This window comes from Cyprinodon tularosa, unplaced genomic scaffold (assembly GCF_016077235.1).
Source record: "Cyprinodon tularosa strain WSP-4 unplaced genomic scaffold, ASM1607723v1 ctg79, whole genome shotgun sequence".
Classification (NCBI taxonomy): Eukaryota; Metazoa; Chordata; class Actinopteri; order Cyprinodontiformes; family Cyprinodontidae; genus Cyprinodon; species Cyprinodon tularosa.
In genome coordinates this window covers 2,199,157-2,221,115 of record NW_024039551.1, presented here as the reverse complement: position 1 = coordinate 2,221,115, position 21,959 = coordinate 2,199,157, and the positions used below count along the sequence as shown (strand labels likewise).

At 39.5% G+C, this 21,959-nt stretch overlaps 1 protein-coding gene across 6 annotated transcripts in view; it reads right to left on the bottom strand.

Annotated features, from left to right (window-relative positions):
- Positions 1-21,959, bottom strand: part of inpp4b (inositol polyphosphate-4-phosphatase type II B) — a 259,571-nt gene that overhangs the window by 21,573 nt on the left and 216,039 nt on the right. For all 6 annotated transcript variants that reach the window (XM_038271096.1, XM_038271098.1, XM_038271099.1 and 3 more), the window contains 3 exons: positions 15,208-15,391; positions 9,992-10,279; positions 6,424-6,562 (listed from right to left, as the gene is read on the bottom strand). In XM_038271096.1, the coding sequence (XP_038127024.1) occupies positions 6,424-6,562; positions 9,992-10,279; positions 15,208-15,391 (611 nt within the window). The remainder of the gene's footprint in view (positions 1-6,423; positions 6,563-9,991; positions 10,280-15,207; positions 15,392-21,959) is intronic.

Here is a 21,959-nt window from a genome sequence, read left to right as displayed (position 1 = left end):
ACAGATATTTGGGTTACAAAGTGCTTCACAAACATGCAGAAATAAAATATGGAACAGTCTAAAACAAAATAAAATAATCATAGTAAAACAGCTGACACACTGGAGTTGTTAAAAAGCTTTGCAAGAGATTTTGAGCTTGCTCTTGATAGCATCCACAGAAACCAAACAAAGCTAACCTGAAATGGAGCTAAGTAAACTTAACCCTGTAATGCCATATGTATCATATTTGATACATACGGTTTCTGAAATGTTTCACGTCTGACACCTGTTAAATGAGGAAGTTATGTCCCCTAAAAAAGCCGTTGCGCCTCAGGGGCTTCCTCACGGTTCTATTCCTGGGAGCAAGTTATTTACTACTCTTAACTCAAACTGGGTAATAACATGTAAAAAGGACTATAAAACAGAAGTAAAAAAGTAACTCCTTCTTATTCCAGGTCAGGTCGTTACAGGACAGAGATAATTCTTGGAGCTTGCACAGCTGTGGGCTCAAAAATCACGTCCGCGAGCGTCCGGCAAAGATTGAGCCCCGAACAGGGTCATCTTCTCCTTCTTATAGCTCATGAGTCTATGTGTTATACCAGGTGGATGCTTAGCTGTCCGTATCAGAAACTGACACGCCATCCATGTGAAGGCTGTCCTGATTAGATGACCTCCGTACACACAGTGACATTCACAATGTGAAGGAAGGCCTTCTACTCTCTCTAATCCGGCTAGCAAAGTAACAATGCACATGATGTATAAAGCATAAACCTAACACACCTTTTGCATAATTTAATGGTAAAAATGTTGCTCAAAATCCTATTGTACATATACCTGATAACAGAGGGCAGAAGACTACACAAAATCTTGACTTATCGCATAGTAATAAATTATTAATATCAAAAATGTATTTCTGTTTTTTCTTTTTACATATTTTGTTAAAAGGCCAAATTAGGACTTCAAACAAAAAAAAAAAGTAATTTTCTGTGTTGTTTTATTCTTGGATCGAGCTTTAAAGGGTTAAAAACCAGTAGATCCCGAAGTGACACGGGTAACCAGCTAGAAATACTGCAGGTAGGATTGTAAAAAACATATGAGCAGGATGCAGCCTCAGCAGACAGTGAACATGTAGCTGTAAAAGTAAAGAAATCCAAAAACAGAACAAGGAGTTTATGGTTTAACTTGTTATTAGGTTTGATGAGGCAAAAAAAAGACTTTCTGGACATGAATAATGGTCAGGATCACCCGTAAGATCCCTGACTGGGTGTCACAGTGTTTGGTTGGATAGAAAGCTGCAGTGCCAGTTCAACCTTGCTGAAGGGAAAAGCTTTACCAATACTATTATTCCTTCCTTTGAAGTGCAGAACACATGCTGATCCGGTATACTTCTAAAAGATAGAACACTGCACCTCAGGAGCAGGGCGCCGCCGTTTTATGATCAATTTAAGAAGTCGGTCCCACCAGCAGTTAATTTAAATCATGTTAAATTAGCTGACCTAAGGTTTAGGTTGTAATTTTCTGATTTTAGGATCAGGGTTAGTTCTCCGAATTAGAGTATAAATAAATTAAAACTCTAAAGTTTAAGGAATTAAAAACAAAATTTGCTGAAATAACAACAAAAATGAAAAAAAAAAAGACATAAATGAATCCCATCGAATTTGTCATATTCCAGAAGAGTGAAAACCCAACAAAGCAACACCCTGTCCAAACTGCACAAACATTTTGAAAAACTGACATCAGCATTTTACAACAGCATCTTAACAATTTTAATAAACTGACAAAACAAAAGAGGAACGTGGAAATGAATGATCGCAGCCTCTGATAATGAGAAACTCACCTTATACCAGCTGTTCACCAAGTATATAATATTTATAATGTAAGGTTTCTGGAAGATCTTAATAAATGCTTAAATGTAAAAAAATAATGTAGTTACACTTAATAAGAACGGCATATGTTGTGTAAAATCTGGAAGCAAAAGAAAATCATTTGAATAATGAAAAGAACCGTAGCAGCTAAGCTAGTTTGTTGTGAATAAAACCAAGAACAAAAAGCTCATTTCAGAAAGTCTGTTTGTGTAAAAGCCAACCTTATATTTCTGTAGGTAGCAGAAAGGCTGCATTCGCATCACAAAACTGAATCAGCTGTTTCAGTGGAGGCAAAGCATTGGCTCTGTCTCATAAGGAGATTAACATGACCATTTGACTGGTTTTTGGAACAGATAGTTTCCAAAAATTGAGAAGTCAAAGAAAAGTCTTTAAAATGCAGATCACTGCAGAAGTCTTCTTGATACGTGGCTATAATACTGCGCAAAAGTTAAAAAGCTCTTAAAAGAAGAAGGGAAAGTGTCAGAGCAAAAAAGGAATTCAGGTTAAAAGGCAGGGAATGAGAAGAAAAAAGAGATAAGGCAGACGTCCATTATATTTCAACTGAGACAAGAGGAAGAGTCGTCTATTGGTCAATGTTTCCTGTGGGATATTTCAAACAGAAACTGAAAATGATCAGTAGAAATCTATAAAGTTCTGAAAACTTTTCATGGTCTTGGTTCTGTTATGTTTTACTTTGCTCCATGTTTTCTAGTTTTATTGGTTTAATTCCTATTTTGTTGTATTTTCTGGATATATTTGAGACCTCTTGTGTTGGTCTCCTTTTCCCTAGCTCCTTCCTTGGCTGCTCTCTTCACACCTGCTCCCAATCTGCTTGCTAGTCCTCTCTTCGTTCAGTCTACCTTAAATACTCTCCTTGTGCAGTTCTTCAGTGCTGGTTGTTTACATTTTTAAGTTGAATTTTTTGGATTCCTGCCTCTGTTACCTGTGTTTATTAATTAAAGAACTCACCCCTGCCACTCAGTCTCTGCATTTGGGTCCAAAGCCACAACCAAACTTTGACAAAACTAAGTTAAAAACAAATGCGAGCCATATCTAAGACTTCTTGATAATTTCTCTATGATTTGATTTCCTCAGACAAAAGTTTAACCTTTTAAACTTAAGAGACCTTATTGCTGAAGGGTACAATTGTTATGATTTTGGCACTGATGGCTGGCTTGATTGTTCATTTAATTCACCTGTCTAGCTCTGCCCTGTTTCTCTTCACTGCTAATCTGATCCACCTGCTCCTGCTTCTATTTAAACTCTTTGGTCCCAGCCATATAAGCCAGATTATTCTTGAGCCTTTTGGTGAGAGTTTTTCTAGTGAAACTTATAGTGTTCTGATTGTCTGATGCTGACCCAGTTTGTATTTGGACTTTTGAGCCTGCCTGCCCCCGTCTGATCTGTTTGCCTGACCCGTCTTCGGACATTTGCTGGATTCTTCTTGTGGACTGAACCTGGATCTGCCTACTGGCAATCCAAGATTGACCTGGATTATCCTGCCTTCCTTTGTCTGTTTGGATCTGACTTCCTGTCAGTTCTGCAGGCTTCAAGGCTATAGCGTCTGGAACTCTATAGGAGCCTTCGCTGCATCTTGTCACCCGCCCGGCTGGAATCATCATCGTTCTCTGGGCATGGACTGAACTGTCAAACCAGGTTAGTGACTCACGCGTTCATAATCATCCTCTGTCATATTATTGTGGTCCTCTAGGATAGACGCTCCTGCCTTAGACGCCCTAGCCGCTGATACAACAGATCCTCAGCCCGTGCTTTTATTAAACTAGTGTCAGGATCCGGGACTTTGCCCACCAGAGGGCGACGTGGATCCAAGCCTGAGGAGCTGATGCTCAACGCTCAGCTGATTCTCATCAGCTTATGATTAAGGAGGCTTCCTATTTAAGCTGTGTGTGAACTCCTCTCTGTGCTGGATCGTTTGTTTTCTCTGTGCCACCATGCCTGTCTGAGCCTCTGTGATTCCTCCGTGTTCCAATAAACATTGGACTTTTATTCCTCCCTCCGTGTCTGAGTCTGCATATGGGCTAGTAAACCATCGCATCATGACAACTAGATAGAAGATAAATAGAAGCTAAATACAGATTCAGTAAGAATTTTCCAAAAACGGTCCCAATGAAGCCAATCTGGAATAAATTAAAACCTCTGGCTTCAGCTGCTCTAAGAAATGTATTCCAACTGAAAAAAACTTTATTCTGCTTTTCTGTTCGATGACAAAAACATTTCAGATTCAAATTCTGAAGGTCAGAAATTCAGCCACAAAAAAATCCAAAAGAAAAATCATCTGAACACATAAAAAAAAGAAAAAGAAAATCATGAACTGAATGATCTCTAAAATAGAGGAGAGAGTACCTCTCTTGGATAAGATGATTCATAATAGAGATTAGCTGGAGGTATGAACTGTCCTGATACACTAATCTGAAATTAATAAGGTGCATTTGAAAATCAAAGAGAGTTATATACCATCTGTAAATATCCAATTTAAAAGTCCCCAAATACTTTCAACCCTCAGAGAAGCAATGTTTTATTCCGGCTGTAATGAGTAGTGTATTAGGGAACCAGCAGGGGGCAGTGTTGGATCAGAACACTCTATTCTGGTCAACACAGAAGATTTACAGCATGTGGGGACAATCAAAAAAATCCTGTTTCATCTCATTGGAGAAATGCTGCCAACAGACTGAGGGAAGAATAGGATGAAGAGGAGGAGGACCCCACCTGTCCATCACCTGCACACAGATACACCTGCCTCCCCCATCCCCACTCATTTATTTATAGATCAGCGCTTCTATGTTTCTTTTCTATGTCTGCTTCTGTCTCCCCAAACCCTAGCCAGCCTCAGCAGAAAGCAGCTCACACTAAGCCTGCTTCTGGTTCTGCTGGAGGTTTCTTCCTGTTAAAGGACTGTGGCTGCATGCATGCTTGGTGTGAGGGATGCTGAAGAGTCAATATCTCCACATGTTGATCCACAGGAGAGAATCCTGCAAAGTGACTGGATGCAATCAGCTGGCTTTCCTTAGAAACTTTGAGAGGAAATTATGTGAATTACAGCATAGAAATAAATATAGATTTTTATATTTCATGTTATATGTTGGGTAAATCTGTAAATGTTTGCAAACTTGATGCTTTTATTTATTTCTAAATAATACTTTTTTTCTATAAATGGTTAAGGACCAATGAGTTCTGACCAGATCCTGGTGCCTACCAGCTTCATGTTCTCACTAGCAAAAACCAAACAACTGTTCAATGACATCGGGCCCATTTCCTTTGGAGAAAACCAGAAAAAGACGACTTCAAGAGCAAAGCACGTCAGAATCCATCAAAAGGAGGCCAGGACTGCTGCTGAGCCTGAGAAGTTGGGTCAACCACTAGCACAGCTCCTTAGTTCTGCAGTACTGTAAGCTTTCATGACACAGACTAAAAAAACATATTTCTGGTTTAAGAAGACATAAATAAAACTTAAAATAGAATTTTTCTGTTAGGATCCTGGGAATGTGGGTCGATGTGCGGAGCCTTTGGAGCCACCTGGCTCTGAGGGTCTTAGAGCAGGCAAACAGATAGCCATGCTGCACCCACCGCCATCTTTGGGTCAGACACAGAAATAAACCAATCTACAGCAGCAGCAATATGAGAGTTTGAATGTGAAAAGATTAAATCTCTTTAAAAAGCTGTGTTTGCTTATTAGATACTTTTAATTGATTAGTAATCTTTAGTTTTATATAAAAAAAAAACTTTTTGATTCATTTATTTCCAGAAATGTTATTTTCACTGCTTAGCTGCTGCTCATTTATTGTCTGAAAGCTGTGCAAAACCAAATTTCGTTTTGTATACACTATGTTGGCGACCTTCACAGTTTTTGGGAAATAATTGTTACTGAGTCCATTTGTTTGAACAACTACTATGTAATTTCCTTGTATAGATGGCCCATTATTTTTTTTTAACAGAAATAGATTGATAGTGTGCTCTTAGGTGGAAAAGCTTCATCCAAGCAAACAGAAGATTTCCTATGAGTCTCTGCTGAGTCGTAACTTGAACTTCTCCACCAACCTGCTAAAATGGCCAAACAAAATAAAACCAACTGCAGACGGATTCCAGGTGGAAATATGCTTTAAGCAAACGTTTGGACAGAAAAGTGGAATGTGCACAATCATGGCTTCCTAATGCAAAGGATCACCTCATGACTTTTATGTTAGAAGAAAACGGAGTCCTGTGTTCTAGGAGGATCCATGTTGGTGGTACTGGAGCAGAAATTAATGGTTTTCTACAGTTTCTTTCCTCCTACCAACAGAGGGATCGAGTCACAGGGTGGCTTTAAATCCTTGGGTAGGGTGCCTGTCCGTTAGGTCTCTGAGCTACGGCAACTTTAATCCTGAGCTGATCTCCTTCTGCAGATCAACCAACCATCTCTCTATATACATACATGTATGCTGGACCTCTGCAGGCAATGTCTCTTCATCTCCAACATGAGGAGGAGCTACAAGCCTTAACATACAGACTTGCTGTGAAGATGATGGTGATTTTTAACCTTCTAACATTAAGGAACGGTAAATATTTGAGTAAAGGATCTCACCTGGGTTGTGTGAGGTTATGACGTCGGCCAGTTGCTGCTCGGCTCCAGCTTCCTGTTTACTGTTGCCTCCTTCTAGGAGTTTATCCACGACGGCGATCACACAGTTAAGACATTTAGCCACGTTGGCCCACACTCTGTCCTGAGGAAGAAGAGATCACAACCACAAACCAGGTCAGACCACGGCGAAGGAAAAACAGCAATAAACAAAACATGTCTTTGTGTTGAAAAGATGAGATGGGTTCTATTCAAAGCAGTTGTCTTTTTGTTCTGGGTTTCAGTTTATTCCTGATGAACTGAAGCTTCAGTCTGAGTTTGTTTGCAGATGAGCTCTGCCTGATTCTACAAGTTCTTCATTTAAAAACAAATTTAGGTTGTTTAAACGGCAAGAAATAATTGAATGACGCGTCTGCAGTCGGTGTGACAGAAGACAAACAAAGAGGCGTCCACGCTCATTGAGAAGCTGGCCTGGTTTCAGCGATGAGGATGAAACATAATAATCCTCCTCAGACAGATTTTCTCTGCCAAATGTTCAAAAATCATTTCTGCTAAAATGAGACAAAATGTCTGTAGTTTCATAAAATTTTGCAGGAAATGCAAATGATGGTCTGAAGTGATGACATCAGCTCCTTTCTCCACCGAATCATCTTTCTTAACTCAGAACCAGGATTTAAATCAATGGAACCGGATCAGCATCGGTTCCCTACCGTTAAAAAAGTAATGTGGCAAAAATAACCCTTTAATAAATCTTATAGTTTATGAGATTTATCAATGGTTTTAAAACACCTTAACCTGTTTTTTTTTGTTTTATCTTTTATCCTGTGATGGTGATATTCTATTAAGTGTTCGGAATGTTGATCAGGAGAATTTCAAAGATCGAAGGACATCCTGGCTGCTTGAAAGTAGATACATATCCTGACCAATCACACTGACTTATACGAGACATATACTTGTATATACCGTCAACGCTCTACGGTCTAAAACAGAGCGCACTGATCGCACTGTGGGAGGCCGGCCCATAATGCAGCAATGCTTTGCTGTAACCGATTTGTCCAGACCGCAGCTGCAAAGCAGCCGTTTTATAGTTGCCCTTTATTGTGTCTTTAAAAAATTAAAAGTTTTTGTGTCACATCTGTAATTATTTGATAGATTTTAAGCTGTACCTGCTGACCCTGTTAGTCCCGCCTTTCAATTCCAGCTCATTCCAGACTGATATGCTGAGAGCACGATGTAAGTCAGTCTGGCTGGCCATGCAAACTTTGAGGCAAAATGAGTTAGCTGGTGATTGTAAATGAGAAGGTCTTTTCATAGCATGTTAAATAAATCTGATAAAAAAACAAGTGTGGAATGACTGAAGTCCTTTTCAAAGGCAGGAAGCTCAACCTTTCCAAACAAGTTTTAAAAACACAGAGAGCTGCTCCAGTCTTCCTGTTTCTGCTTCTGTCTGGAGGACAGACTGAAAAACACACTGTGAACCCGAATGTCAAGATGAGTAGTTGAAACTTATTATTTTTAATTTGTGCTGACTCAAATGGGCTGAGTTAGTTTAACACTGTTAGGATTATTTTTTATAATTCATGTATGTGCTTGTTAAACCCTAATATGACCTTCCTGTTAAGTTTACGGCTAATGTTTTCCCAAGCACTTTGTCTAATTAGGATATCTCTTCAATCAGGATAAAAAGTTATCGTCTTCATTATGATTGTAACAAAGATTTTGGAATGAAATGGGAGCTTACAGACAGATTGGACTTTTCCTAACAGAGAGCTCTGTCACTGTGCATTCGGCTTGTCCTTGATCTAAGAACACTGTGTAATATTTTGATATGGCTGGAGCCCATGCAGTCTCTTCATGAACAAACGTCTATGATGTAATGATGTGAGATGTGGCAGGTTGGAAATGTATAAAATGCTTCTTTAACTGGTTGTCTGGGTGAACTTTTCTAAAGAAGCGAGCCCAGTGATAGGCACTGCCACCTGTGCCATTTCTCTGGTCTGAATACTATTACAACTTCTGTCAAAATCTGTTGTCATGTCTAAAAGTTATTTAATACATTTCAACGATAATTTTTTATTTAAAGTCTTTGTTCAGATTAATCTCTTCTCAGGAAATAATTGGGGAGAGAAAGCTTGAAGACGTATATTACAACATATTCTTGCGGTTTAAGTAAATTAAACTCAAAGCTTTCGAATAATAAAGATTTATTTGTGTATTAATTAAACATAATCTCAATATATTACTAAAGAACAACTTAAGTATAACAAGGTAGCCTGGTCTGGATGAACCAATCACATTGCAGGAGGTGGGACTTTAAATTGTGCTCAAAAAGCTGGAGCAATGTTGCAATGAAAATTAAGAACGTGAAAGACAATACACCTTATAGCCATTTTTTAGGCAAAACTAGGAAAAAATCTTTTACTGGAGAGTTTCTGAAACAGAATCACATCCATAGATATCTGATTCTAACCTGATGAAACTGTCCCGACTTTGAAATTGAGGTCTAGGAGCTCTTTACCACACCGATGCGCTGTCCATACATCCACCCTGTGGCCACATGCATAATCTCACCAGTAACCTGATGCTGCTCCATTACCATCAGGATACCAACTAAACATCCAAGTTATTTGCTTGTTTATGTAATAATATCTGAATGTGAAGGTTTTTTGAAAATGCAACCATTTTAATTCACAAATCAGAAGTTTGAATAGTTAGAGGGAAACTTTTCAAGTTTGCATCATGACTTATTTTAAACTGAAATCTAGAAGGAGTAGTAAAATGTAATCAAAATGTGTATTCTGATAACTTCTGAATTGGAGCTTAGAAAGCTTTTCTAACTGACCAGTGTATTCTCATGAGTTCGTATGAAATCGTACGAAAAGTTATGCACCCTAATTTCGTACGTTTTGGACGTTTTTTCGTCGTATGCGCATCTGACGCACCATTCACGAATATAGAATATAAATTACAATTAGCCGTAACCCTGACCCTTACCCTAAGATATAAAACAGAAAGTAACGTAGTTAGAGACATGAATAAGTGATGATTGCACTGTTTTTCCCATTTTTATGTCCGTCCGCGGATTTGCTTTTTTATTCTGTTTGCCAGCGCATGCGCACTGATGTAGTTTTTTGAGGAAAAACGTCCAAAACGTACGGAATAGTGTGCATAACTTTTCGTATGATTTCATACAAACTGATAATGAGAATATGTTGAATTGACTGCCTCAAAAATATTTGAGTTCTGCTAACTTCTTTAGGTTTACAGTTCTGGTGGCTTTTGTTTATTTGGATATTTTAGTGTTGTTAATAAGTGTGAGGGCTCTGTTTGAGTCCATAGAAGGTACACCTGGCCTTTTGCCTTTACATGCATACAGTCCCTGTTGGAGAAAATTGGCCGATGGTGATGTGAACTTTCTTTGTTTCATCCTTACTTCACCCAGAACAGTTTCTTAAATTCATTTTCTTTTCCAGAATGAAACCACTAACAAGTCTACCTATGTCATTAGTTACGTGTCATACTTTTGGGTTTCCTTTGCAGGAGAAAGTCTTCCTAAATCCTGAAGTATACCTACCCACTCCTCCTCATCGTACTCTTTGTGGTGCGGTATGGAGTCTTGGTGCTTTAGTGACCCGCCATCCTCTCCTCCCACATTGTTACCCACCACTGGGCTTTCTGTGGCAGGCGTGGTTGGACTGTGACCCGGAAGTCCTTGGACTGGACTGTGACTGTGGTCCCCCCCCTGGCCCAATACCGGGGTTTGCCTCTGGCTCCTGGAGACGTACCCTGGCCGGGCTGCGTGCAGCGCTAAAAGGGCGCTCTTCACCAACTCGTCCTTCAGGGTGTGAACAAAATGCTCCGTCTGCAGCAAAAGGAGAAGAAGGGAGTTACAAAGGGACAAACAGCCCAGGCTGAACAAAAAATGATAATAAAAGTGTTGAATAAAACAATGCAGACAGAGGGAAGCAGCTGTCAGGTGCTGAAGTGGAGTTGCTCCAAGGGAGAGCAGAGATCTATTCACTGAAAAAAAACAGGAAGTTGAACTCAGTCATTCAGTCAGTCACCTCACCTCTGCAGGAGAGCTGGTGGAAAACCAAACAAGAAAAGAAAAGTCTAAACTGTCTCACTACTTCTTACTACTTCTTGGCCTTTTTGGTGTATATGTTGTTTTTTTTAGGTTGCGTCCTGTAGGATGACTGACTGGTTATGAAAATGCAGAATAAGAAGATCATCAACCAGCACTACCTGCCCTAAACAACTTTATTAGTTTAATCTTTTTCCATCAAGTTTGTATCAATCCCCTTTTCCAGTTTTTCAAAAGCAACAGTTTAGACCAGATTCAGTCTGTTGCCATCAATAAAAATATGCGTTTAAATTTAAATGAACCAAACTGTATTTCTGCAAAAGAGAGTCGACCATTAGATAATCGCTCAAATGGAAACCACAGTTATATTTCAATGTGTCTCCCTTTAAACTTCTAGCATTGGTCTGATTCAAGTTCCTCAGTGTAGGTCAGCCATGTTGCAACTAGAGACGGCTCAAACGGTCTGGAGGAAAACACAAATTAGTGAAAATGAAATTTGGAAACAGGCCCAGAAGATGATGTAAAAACTAAAACCTTAAGCAGATATTTGAGATTTAAAGAAAATGAAATCTTAGTTTGTAATTCTAGTATTATTAACTTATCTATAGTGAGTTTAAGTAAAATCCCATATTTAAAGTTGAGCAGAAGGTCGAAGCACAGTTGATTCACTGTAAATGAAGGAGGTACTTGGTAAAAGTAGCATCCAAATGAAGTGCTTCAGAATCGAGTCCAATGCTCCAGGAAGTGCAGATACTGTGCTTCATGTAGAAGTTAAAAGAGATGTTTTTTTTTTAGCCACACTAAGCAAAAAAATACTCTTTTGTGTAATTCATCAGTAGCACCTCTGAAGGAGCTAAAACGTGAAAATCCCTAAAGATAAAGAGATGCTTGTCTCAATTTTGAATCTGCTGATGTGATCTGGAATAAGCAGGGGCTGAGTCTGAAATCTGAGAGCGCGTCAGTGGGCTCTGACCAGGCAAAAACACGCTGGGTTTGATCTAAGAAAGAGGAAACAAAAATCCATTCACCTTCAGTGATTTTCCCCTGAAGGGGAGAACATTTGGGCTCTTAAAAATAGGACTTTCCGGGTTCTGTAGGAGTAACTTTGGTTTAGAAACAGGAGGAGGATGAAAGAGTGAAGCTGGTTTGATCTCAGCAGCTTCCTAGGATGCTTTCCTCTCACATATGCAGATGGATTTAGATCTGAACCAATGAGATTTTCTTTTTCAACTAACGAACCCGGAACATGATGATGTTCCAAGGACACATTTGTAGGAAGAAAGGGTTTGCTGCATTAGTCCGTTCACTGATTCTCACATTGGACATCATCATCATCATCTATAGAACTTTGCTTTTTTTTTCATATCAAGAGCTAATCAGAAAGTTGCATGGTTTTGGGTGGAGGAAAGTTTATTTTATCAGAGATGCACCTCACAACAAAGAACAATTTATTCATTCATGGTGATTATTCAGATCTTATACCAGTTTTATTCCCTGCTTCTCCCCTCTAACAACACTGAGGCATGGTATAAAATGCTGGTGAAGATTCTCAGTCGTCCAGGTCATAGTCATTCCAAAAAAGTTAAAAAAACAGTCCACTGGACTTTGTTTTCAAATTTGAAGATGTTTCGCTTCCCATCCAGGAAGCTTTCTCAATTCAAAATGTCAGAAATAGCATTGAGTTTGAGGCTTTATACAGAAGCCCAAAAAAGCCTTGTTTTTGTTTAGTAAACATGCAAATTGAAACGGATGAACGGGTCCACCCCTTTGGAATGGGGGTTGTTTTGCTTCTTATGTTAGTCTGCAATGCCCCATACCCATACAAAATGGCTTCCTCAGCGCTAGGTTTACCTTTCGTGTCAAGTGATGCAAGGTTTTTTTCATGGATGCACCATCAGGATTGTGGGAATCAGGCACTAAAATCAGTATTTGCTGAACACAGCATCAAATCCATGTGTTTAAAGCTACAGTGTGTAATAATTACAGGGATATACAGTCAGAAATGTAATATATTATACATAACTATGTTATTTATCATCATCTACGAGCTCAGCCTCTTAACCTTAATATTTGCGTTGCCTTAGAATTCGTTATTTATAATTACATAGCGGGTCTCGCAGCCATGGAGGCAGACATCTTTGCGCTACGGCAGCGCAGAGCCAACAAACTAGCGATTGCGAGATCGCCAAAACGTCACAACGATGTAGAAAAAATAACGGGTATATTTATTATCTTAAGTCTACATGAAATCTATACCCTACACGGACTATTGAAATACTATCTGTAAAATTATCTAAGTAAACAAACCTCATCACTTGAGAAGGTAGGTGATGCGGACGTCGTGGAAGACATTTTGTCCCGTAACGCTCGCCGTACTGTTGGGGGGGAGAAGCGGTGGTGGGGAGATGTTCATGTTGCTGCAGTCTGCAGTCTGACCGCTAGATGTCGCTAAAAGTTACACACTGTAGCTTTAATACTGTGGTCTCATGTACATTGACATTGTATTATTAAGTCTAACAAGTAGGAGATATGAAACTGTCATGAATTGACCACTGTTTTATTGAAGGCGGCAGCAGAAAGGCTTTTTAAAATCAAAATTGAAGATAGAGAAAATAATGTTGACAAGAGGTGGAAAATGTTCCTAAGAGATTTTTAGGTTGATTTAAAAAAGCCATTTTAATTTAGCCCTGGAAGGACTGTTTCGTTGTCCTACTTCCAGCAAAGAAACAGGCCTGTGATCTGCTTCTCTGTCCATGACATTGGAGAGGAAAAACTCCCTTTTAACAGGAAGAAACCTCCAGCAGAACCAGGCTCAGTGTGAGCGGCCATCTGCCGAGGCCGACTAGGTTCAAGGAGACAGAAGTAGACATATAAAAAGAAGCAAAATACAAAAGCGCAGGTAAAACTTGACATCACGGACTGCTGTTAAGTTGCTCTCTATGCACAACTTTTGAATAAGCTTGGGAGTGCGGCCTACCATAAATTTTTGAATAAGCCCATAATCGCTGAAAAAAAAGAGACCAACTTTGCTTCATCCAGAGTTGCTTCTTGATGACAGACGGATCAGGTGGTACTTCCTTGTAAATCTACCCGCGCAGAAAGCTCCAATGCTGGGCAGAGGCAGCCAGACCAGGGTTTTAATTCACCCCGTTTTAATTTAGCCCTACAAGCCCTACAATGAAACAATCCTTCCAGGGCTAAATTAAAACGGCCTTTTTAAAGCCACCTAAAATCCTCTTCAGAGCATTCCTTCTTTCATACTTTGATAATATAATATTCTCTGTATTCCATTTTAACTAAAACAATCTTTGCCTACAACGAGTCCCTGATTGGTTCCTGTGTCGCAATTTCATCTAAAAGTACAGCTTTTTTCAACTTCAGGGTCACCGCTCCACTCTCTCCATTCGGTGCCGCTGTTTGACAACAACTCAGTTATATCAAGTAGCATAAGGTCAGAGTGGAGCAGTGAATGCTCTCCCGCAGTGGAATCCAACACTGGCTGCTTCCTCGCCCTTCCCCACGTGGTTTGTATAGGGATGCTATGTGAATCCGGTATCCTTGCCATGTACACCTTTATAAACTCCTCATGGGCTGTTTGATGATAGAGTGCTTGCTAATGTTATCACAAGGAATTGCTTCAATTTTCATAGTTTTTCTCATAATATTTTCTCAGACCATAAACTCATACAAATGTTTTGCTGATTCATATATTTTGCAAGCAGCTGCAGCGTTTGTCAACATTCCACTAAAACCAAGAGAAGATCTGATATTTAAAAACTTCCAACATCTTGAACCATAATTTGAACGACACATTCTGACATCATTTAGGCCAAAACTGCTTTCCTTTTCATCTTGTTTTATTGGACTTTATAAGGAAGATCAAAAAGAGGTTTGGGATCTCAGCCCCTTTCAGCTCTGCTAATTTCAAACTTTCATGGAAGCATTTTATTCTCTCAGACGTTATCAGAAGCACTGGAACATCTGAGGCGTCAAATTCCTCCTTCAGCTCTCGATATGAGGTTTAATTAAAACAGATGGATTATTAATCTGAACCTTAGAGAGAAGAAATTGTTTGTGCTTTCTTAAAGCAGGGTGGATTTTACACGTGAGCGAATCTGAATTGCTCTAGTCCCTCCACTGTTTCATGCAACATGATGCTGCTGCTCCTGATCAGAGACTTTGGGATTGGAAGGGAGAGAAGAAGAGGAAGATGTCATCATCAGCTTTCTGACAAACAAATAGAGCCTTTGGCCGTTTCACCTCCCGTTGCCTCACACATAAACAGCAAGCTGGAGATAGTAATCAGTGAGCGGCCCTCCTCATACTGACCAGGCCAGGGTGCCGCGTGTCTAATCAAGGATGAGAGGAAACGGTGACAGCGCATGTACCAATTAAAGAGGCTGATTGGGCTCTGTTCCACTGTGGCACAAACAATGCCTCCCACAACAGATTGCAATCTGACAGCAGCAGATGTAATTCATTAATTATACTGATAAAAACGCTCCAGAAACCACCGTGGTGCTGCTGCTGCTTACATTTTGATTTAGTTTTTGAACTGAAAGATCTAAAAACATTTCAATAAACGTTTTGTTTTCAACATATAAACCTGTTGGCAGAAAAGTGGAGCTTGACGTATAAAAACCTTTAGTGGAAGATCTCCAACATCTAAGTAACAAAGATTTGTGTCTGCTGCTGCAGAGACTCACCTTGTCAGAGAGGCTCTTCAGGGCTTCCTTGAGTCCAGGGGAGGAATGTTCAAGGGCAGCCTGGAGTAGCTGGTCGGCCAAGGCTGTGATGAGGGGCTGGAGGAGGCTGACAGTGCTCAGTACCTCCTGGGCTTTGGCTGTGTGCTGCGGGGAGTAGTAGATACACTGGTAGGCAGTGCTGAAGCTGCAAGGAAAGAAAAGATCAGCATCAACAAGATCCAAACTAGGACTTTGTTTTGGCCACCTGTGGCCACCTTTTTTACAATTACTAGAAATAATAATTCATGGGAAAATAAATATTCTGTTTTTAAACATTTATTTAGCACAATGTTTGATTACATTTAGATTTCGAAGATGAATATTGGACGTGAGGTCAAAGAAATTTTCTCCTCTTATAGGATGTCGAAGAAGCTCAATTTAATGGCGGGGCGGATTATCTCTACACCCTTATCTGAAATCTCATATACCTTGGATGTGGTGGAACAGAACTCCCCTCATCGTTAATGAGACCTGATTGGATCTCTGCCACAAAATACTACACAAAAACAGCACCAATTCAAATTGAATAAAAGCGTGAAAGTAAAAGCCATCACGGTTTTATAAAAAACTGACTGACACATGAACTGGAGTGAAAACTGGACCAGGCACACACCTCAGAATGTTCTGACCCGACTTCTTAGTGCCCAGTGCTACTTCTGGGTTTTCTAGCTGATGTGTGATCATCTGCAGTCCTGCATCTCAGGCCCATCCAGCCAATCAGCAGCTGATAGGTAAGCACTTTTTAGGCCAAGTAAAGCAGCACCCACAGAACACAGTGACACCAAAACCACTGAAAGGTGTCATTTAGAAAGACTGTGACGGAAACTTTTCTCACTGGTGCATAAAGGATGTTTAAGTGTAAACAGCAGAACGAAAAACAATGAGAGGCATTAAGTCTGAGAGCAGGGTATTTCTGGAACCATGAAGAATTCCCTCAGAAGTGTGAAGAAACCACTTTAGATGAAACCAAAGGTTTTCTCCCTTTACCATAAACTTGCACGGCTGAGGCCTCCCTTGGGATAAACACAGCTGAGTTTGTGTGTAAATCAGGCCTGCAGAGGTAGGAAGGGAGTGAATATTTTTATCTATTTATTTCTGAATAGCAGGAGTTCTTGTTTATTTGTAAAAACATTAAAAACAGACAGATGGATCCGCTCACTGTCGTAGGAAGGTTACGGCAGCTTTGCTCTTTGTTATCTGTTGGGAGGAAAAGCTTCACAGCCTAAATTGGACGGTCAACCAATGCCGACTTATTTCCATTCTATAAATGTTTAATCCCCTTTCAGCCAATCAAGCATCCTCCTCAGCTCAAATTCCAGCAACTTTTGTTCTGTCTGATGGGATGTAGAGCAGTGCGGGGCAAAAAACAGCTTCTCCAGGTTCTATGTAGATTAGACCCCAGAGTGAGATCTGAACGAAGCTCCTGCTTCTGTCTTTTGACAAAATACCCTACCTTACTGTATGTGTTGATACACATGGAAATGTGAAGGTCAGGGCTGGCCGTGTAGTCTTTCTCAGTAAGTTAAAGATTATGGCCTTGTCCTGATGGCTAATGAGGCCCCTAGAGGACCACCACTCAGAAACCTGAAGGTAACCAAAGCAATCACTGAGTAAAAGCAAGACATGGGGAGATCAGCGTGAAAACAGACACTGTAGACCATCTTCTCTACAAGAATACTTTCAAATTAAACTAAGCCACTGATCTCCCTCAGCCTCACCTCCAAAAATGCAATTAGCTTTTGTAACAAAATAAAGTGAAATATAGGTAGTGCTTCATCTTTTGGGGATTTACACTGATAAAACACCATAAAGATCCTTCATGAAAGACAGAAAAGCTTTCAAAGAGGCAAAGGAGAGAGCAGGCGCTTTCCTCAGATTCAATAATATCAGCATTGACTCATAAGCACAAATCCATTCCCATTAGGAAACATATGCAGACGGTAATGAATGCAGGGACCTGCCACCTGATGCTAGAGGACAGAATTGATCTCCTCCACGGCTGGCTTTGGCTGGGAAATTTAATTGCCTCATCAGGGTTGTTGTAAGTCCAAACAGGTCAACAAAGATGGTGAACCGAGGAAAGGCAAAACAGCAGAAATTTGTGAATGCAAATTTGATAAGAGGCCAAGGGGGTTGCACATCTCGTTTTCCATCCCTTGAATATCTCAGGGATTCTCTGTGTCATGTTTACTAAATACAAGAAAGTAAACCGCAACCCAGGGCCAGATACCCTGCAGTAATTACAGGTGGTAGGCATCCATAGTCTATTAGAAATGTGACAGAATGGTGATTGAGACATAGCAGGACTGTCACTGAGCAGAACCAGACTGTTTAACAAACACAAATAGGTTTAAAAGCTGCCAGACGCGTCTTCATCAAGCTTTCTCACCATCACTGTTTGACTGTTGAAACAACGAAGATCTGAGAGAAATAATTCTGATTAAGAAAAGCTAATTAGAAAGATAAAATATCTATTTTTTTATTTTTCTAACTGCTTTAAAATAATCATATATATTCTCTTTTCACTGTTTTCACAAGTAGAGTCACAAAACTGTACTCAGGTAACAGAGATGGTAGTCAATCCCAGACATTACTCAAACAAAATGGCTAATATAGAAATAATAATGATTATTTCACTTTACTGCCTATCTAACTAGGTCTACCATAGCTTCACTACCTATTAACCATTTCTACCACACCCTTAATACCTATTTAACTAGTTCTACCATAGTTTTACAACATATTTAACTAGTTCTATGAAAGCTTTACTACCAATAACTAATACTACCAAAGCTTTACTACCTCTTTAACTAGTTCTACGAAAGCTTTACTACATATTTAAATAGTTCTACCATAGCTTGGCTTTGTTGAAAATGTGCATAGTCACACACATTCTCATCTTCATACTTTGGACCCTGTGCTGACACATGGCATTGAATGTGAAGGAATAACAATATTTTCTCACAACCCTGTCCTCTCTAACCACTTTTTAGTTACCTTCAAAATTACTCCTGCCCCAAAGGAATGTCTCACTTTAGCCGATCATTATCAGACAATGCAGTTATACATTTTAAGAATCGGTTCCACTTTTTATTCCCTCTGTATCGATGAACACTCTTGCAAAGGGAAAACATTTAATGTATTCCCCTTCACAAATTGATGATTTTGTTGATGGGGTGACTATTTCATACGTACTGCCTTAGTCATATCTTTGTTTATGTTTAAGAAAGTCCAGCTAGTTTACATGTTTTTAGAAATACTACTACAGCATTTTTAATGTTTGTTCCTCCTACAGAGAGTCATATGGACCGCTGTCTGTCTGTCCTGTCCTGTAGTGGTAGATGACCCAAACACAGGCAGGAGGAATCATGCAAGGAGGGGACTGTTGTTGTAAGCTGGATGATAGATCATGTAGTGCAGCCTGGTCCAAAGCTGACGGCTGTTGCACTGAGGAGTAACTACCAGATATGCTGAAGCAGGAGCCACACCTGATGTAAGGCTTGTGGGCCTTTATGATGAGGGAATTTCTGCTTTTTATTTGGCCGATTGATCAACTTTGCCAACCTGTGATTCCTAATTCATGGAAAAATAATAAAAAAAAAGATCTTAAACTTACAGCAAATCAGACAATGGTGTGAAATAAGACATAAAATGAGTTTAAGTTCAGAGCAGAATGATTAATGTATAGATAGAGCTGCTAAAACTAGCCTCTCAAGAGTTCTTTTTATCCACAGTTTGAATAAACTTATCATTAGGTTTGTCTAGAAATAGCACTGAGAGAGCAGAGCGCTGGGCCCCGAGGCCTAATTAAGCAAGCACACATGGCACATGGTTAATTAATAGTGGGGAGGAAATTAATGAAAAGCCAGAGGCCCCATGCTGACAGCTAGCAGGAATTAAAATGCTGCTCAGTCAGCAGAGCTTCCAGCTACCTTTTATGTGATGGTCAAAGTCTTTGTTGCCATTTTATTAACCGCTCTCTTTAATCCATCCAACAAGGTAAAAATATATATCTTCAGATGAAGCCTGGAGGACCTGATCTCAGACCAAATACTCATCAGTTTTTCTATCTCACACTAAGTTCTGATCCCACAGCCATCATTCAGAACAAAAAAGCCAAACCTGTCCCCACAGATGTAGATAAACATGAACAATGGCCCGGGACCAGAGAAGCCTCAGGGCCTATGCCAGTTCCCCCTGTGCTTGACTTAAGAGCATTTTAAGACGATGAAGAATTGCTTCAATACAACGAATACTTAGTAGCGTTTTAAAACAAGCAAATGACAGAGTGTAATGAGTTATCGGACTTCACCGTAGCAAAAAGAGGCAGCATTAGACAGGAGGTAAAGCAATCAGAATTGGCTATGCTCTCTCCCATGAGCATGATGGTCAGAAACAAAGTTTAGCCTGATGTGGCCACATTTTTATTATTCCTATCTTTGATCTATTAGACAAACAGTTCAACCAATCCTAATAAAGAGTGAAGTGATGTGCTAGCAAACTACAGATAGAAAGTGCAGGTCGCAGAGGCGGCTGCGGTCACCGAGTTGGTGTGACTTGAAGGTGCTGACTCTTTTTAAAAATGCTAATTTAACAAACAAGAGTGAGACTGACCCTGACAGCCGCTCAGTTTCTTAGTATGCCACCTGTGCCTTCATGGATATGTAGTACTATTCTGAAGTGTAAATGGTAAACAGTGCAGTGTAACTGTTATTTAGATCATTTTTCTGGCTTGTTTCCATTTTTTTTAATTAATTTATTTATTTTTTTATTTTTTTTCTCTTCCTCTCTCTCTTCCTGTCGTTCTCTCATTTCTTTCCCTCTGTTATTGAAGGGTTTATTCTGTCTTTTTTTTGCATTACTACTATTGATGTATTGGTAAGAGTATATTTTTTCTTGAAACCTAATTTTTTTATATATATGTATGCTTTATACTCGGGTGTGTGATTTTTGTAAAAAAAAAACAAGAGTGAGAAGGAATAAACGCAATAATTTCTGTTGAAAGCTAAGATCTAATATTAACAATTGAGTAAACCTTCATTCTTGCAGTTAGCTACAGCAGTGAGAAGCTAATAATGTAACAGCTAGATTGAAGAAACTTGAGTGATGACATCATAGTTACAACAACAATGAAGGTCATGGTACACATACCGTGACACCCCGAAACACACACAAACAAACCAGGATTACTTTCAGGCAAAAGGTTAAAACCCTGATCTGATCCTCCAGCTCCATTTCTATTGTTTCTATTGTCATTATATTGCCTTAGTGAGAGTTTTCTGACAGACACCAGCTGTAATTACACACGTAATACAAAGACATAAGAATTAGTATCCTTAGAGAAGACCGAAAACATAAACAAGAACATCTGTTCATGGATGGTGGCATGGAGTATTTCCAAAAAGTGCAGCTTGTGCTGAAACAGTCTATAAAACGGGCTGGAGGTATAGAGGGTTTTTAGGGGTTGTTTAATGTCTGCCAGCAGGGGGGTGATTGACTTTGTAGCTGTTCGAAATAAACTATTCTTGAGTCTATTCTTTTCTGATGCAATGATGCTGAATTATTTTCCAGATGAAAGTGGTGCAAACATTGCTTGGTGCTGCTGTAGTTCGATCTACTTGTATGAATGTTGACTTGGGCCTGACATCAGTGCTCATGTTTATGAATGTATATATTTGGGCTGATTTTTGAGTGAATAGAAACATTACAATATTTGTTTTTTCAACTATTTTTTATTTTTATTTTGGTATTTTACTGATATATTTTATTCTCTCAGCACTGCAGTAGTAGTCATAGAACCATTGAAAAGCCCAAGACAAAAAAGAAAGGTTTGTTGAGAAAGTCTGCCCCCCTGGAAAAATGGAATGCCCCCCTTTGATTTGTTTCTGCAGTCGGGTCTGCTCACAGTGAATGTCTCCCTAAAGTTGGATGTATCAATAATAAAAGTAAAGTTGTAATATATGTATTAAAACTTTTGCTTTGTTCCAACACGATGCAGATCATCTGTGGAAACTATTACTCCTCTCTGTCAGAAAAGAAACCAAAAACTCATCAGAGCCAGAAGGAGGGTGTTAGCGCCTCACTGACTCTTTGACACAGCAGAGTTTGCTCATCCACTGAACAATCAGTCAGGCTCTCGGGCAACTTTGATTTAGTAACTTATGATTGTTTATTTAGATGCAAATTTGACTGAATGTTCCTTGTTGCATGACATAAGTTGATTTCAGCAGTTTTGTTTATATTGATGTATGTATAACTGTTTTGAATCTGTTAAATCAAAGCTGTTTTTCATCCCTCTTTTTGACTGAATTCTTTCTGCATTGTGCTGGGAAGTGGTTCTGAATATTTTGTCTAAAATAATTGATTTATGTTTAAATTTAGCTGGATCACAGTTGTAACATTTATACCTGAATCAAATAATTTACACCCAATCCGTGTGATCAGGAGTAATCTGTGCTTTTGGGTGATAGGTATCAGTAGAAAAGTCCTGATCACAGCATCCCTGGTCCATGTAGTGATCCTCCAGTTGATGCAGAGCAGCTTGGGAGAGTGAAAAGTAGATTTCTGACCCCTGGTCACCAACATCCCACCTGGTGAGGAGCCGACCCCGCTAATTAGCAGCTCCCTGGATGATCGGATTGGATTGTCTCTGTAAAACGCCTTGAGATTAAATGTGTTGTAGATAATTGGCCCTGTTGAAATGAATTGAATTG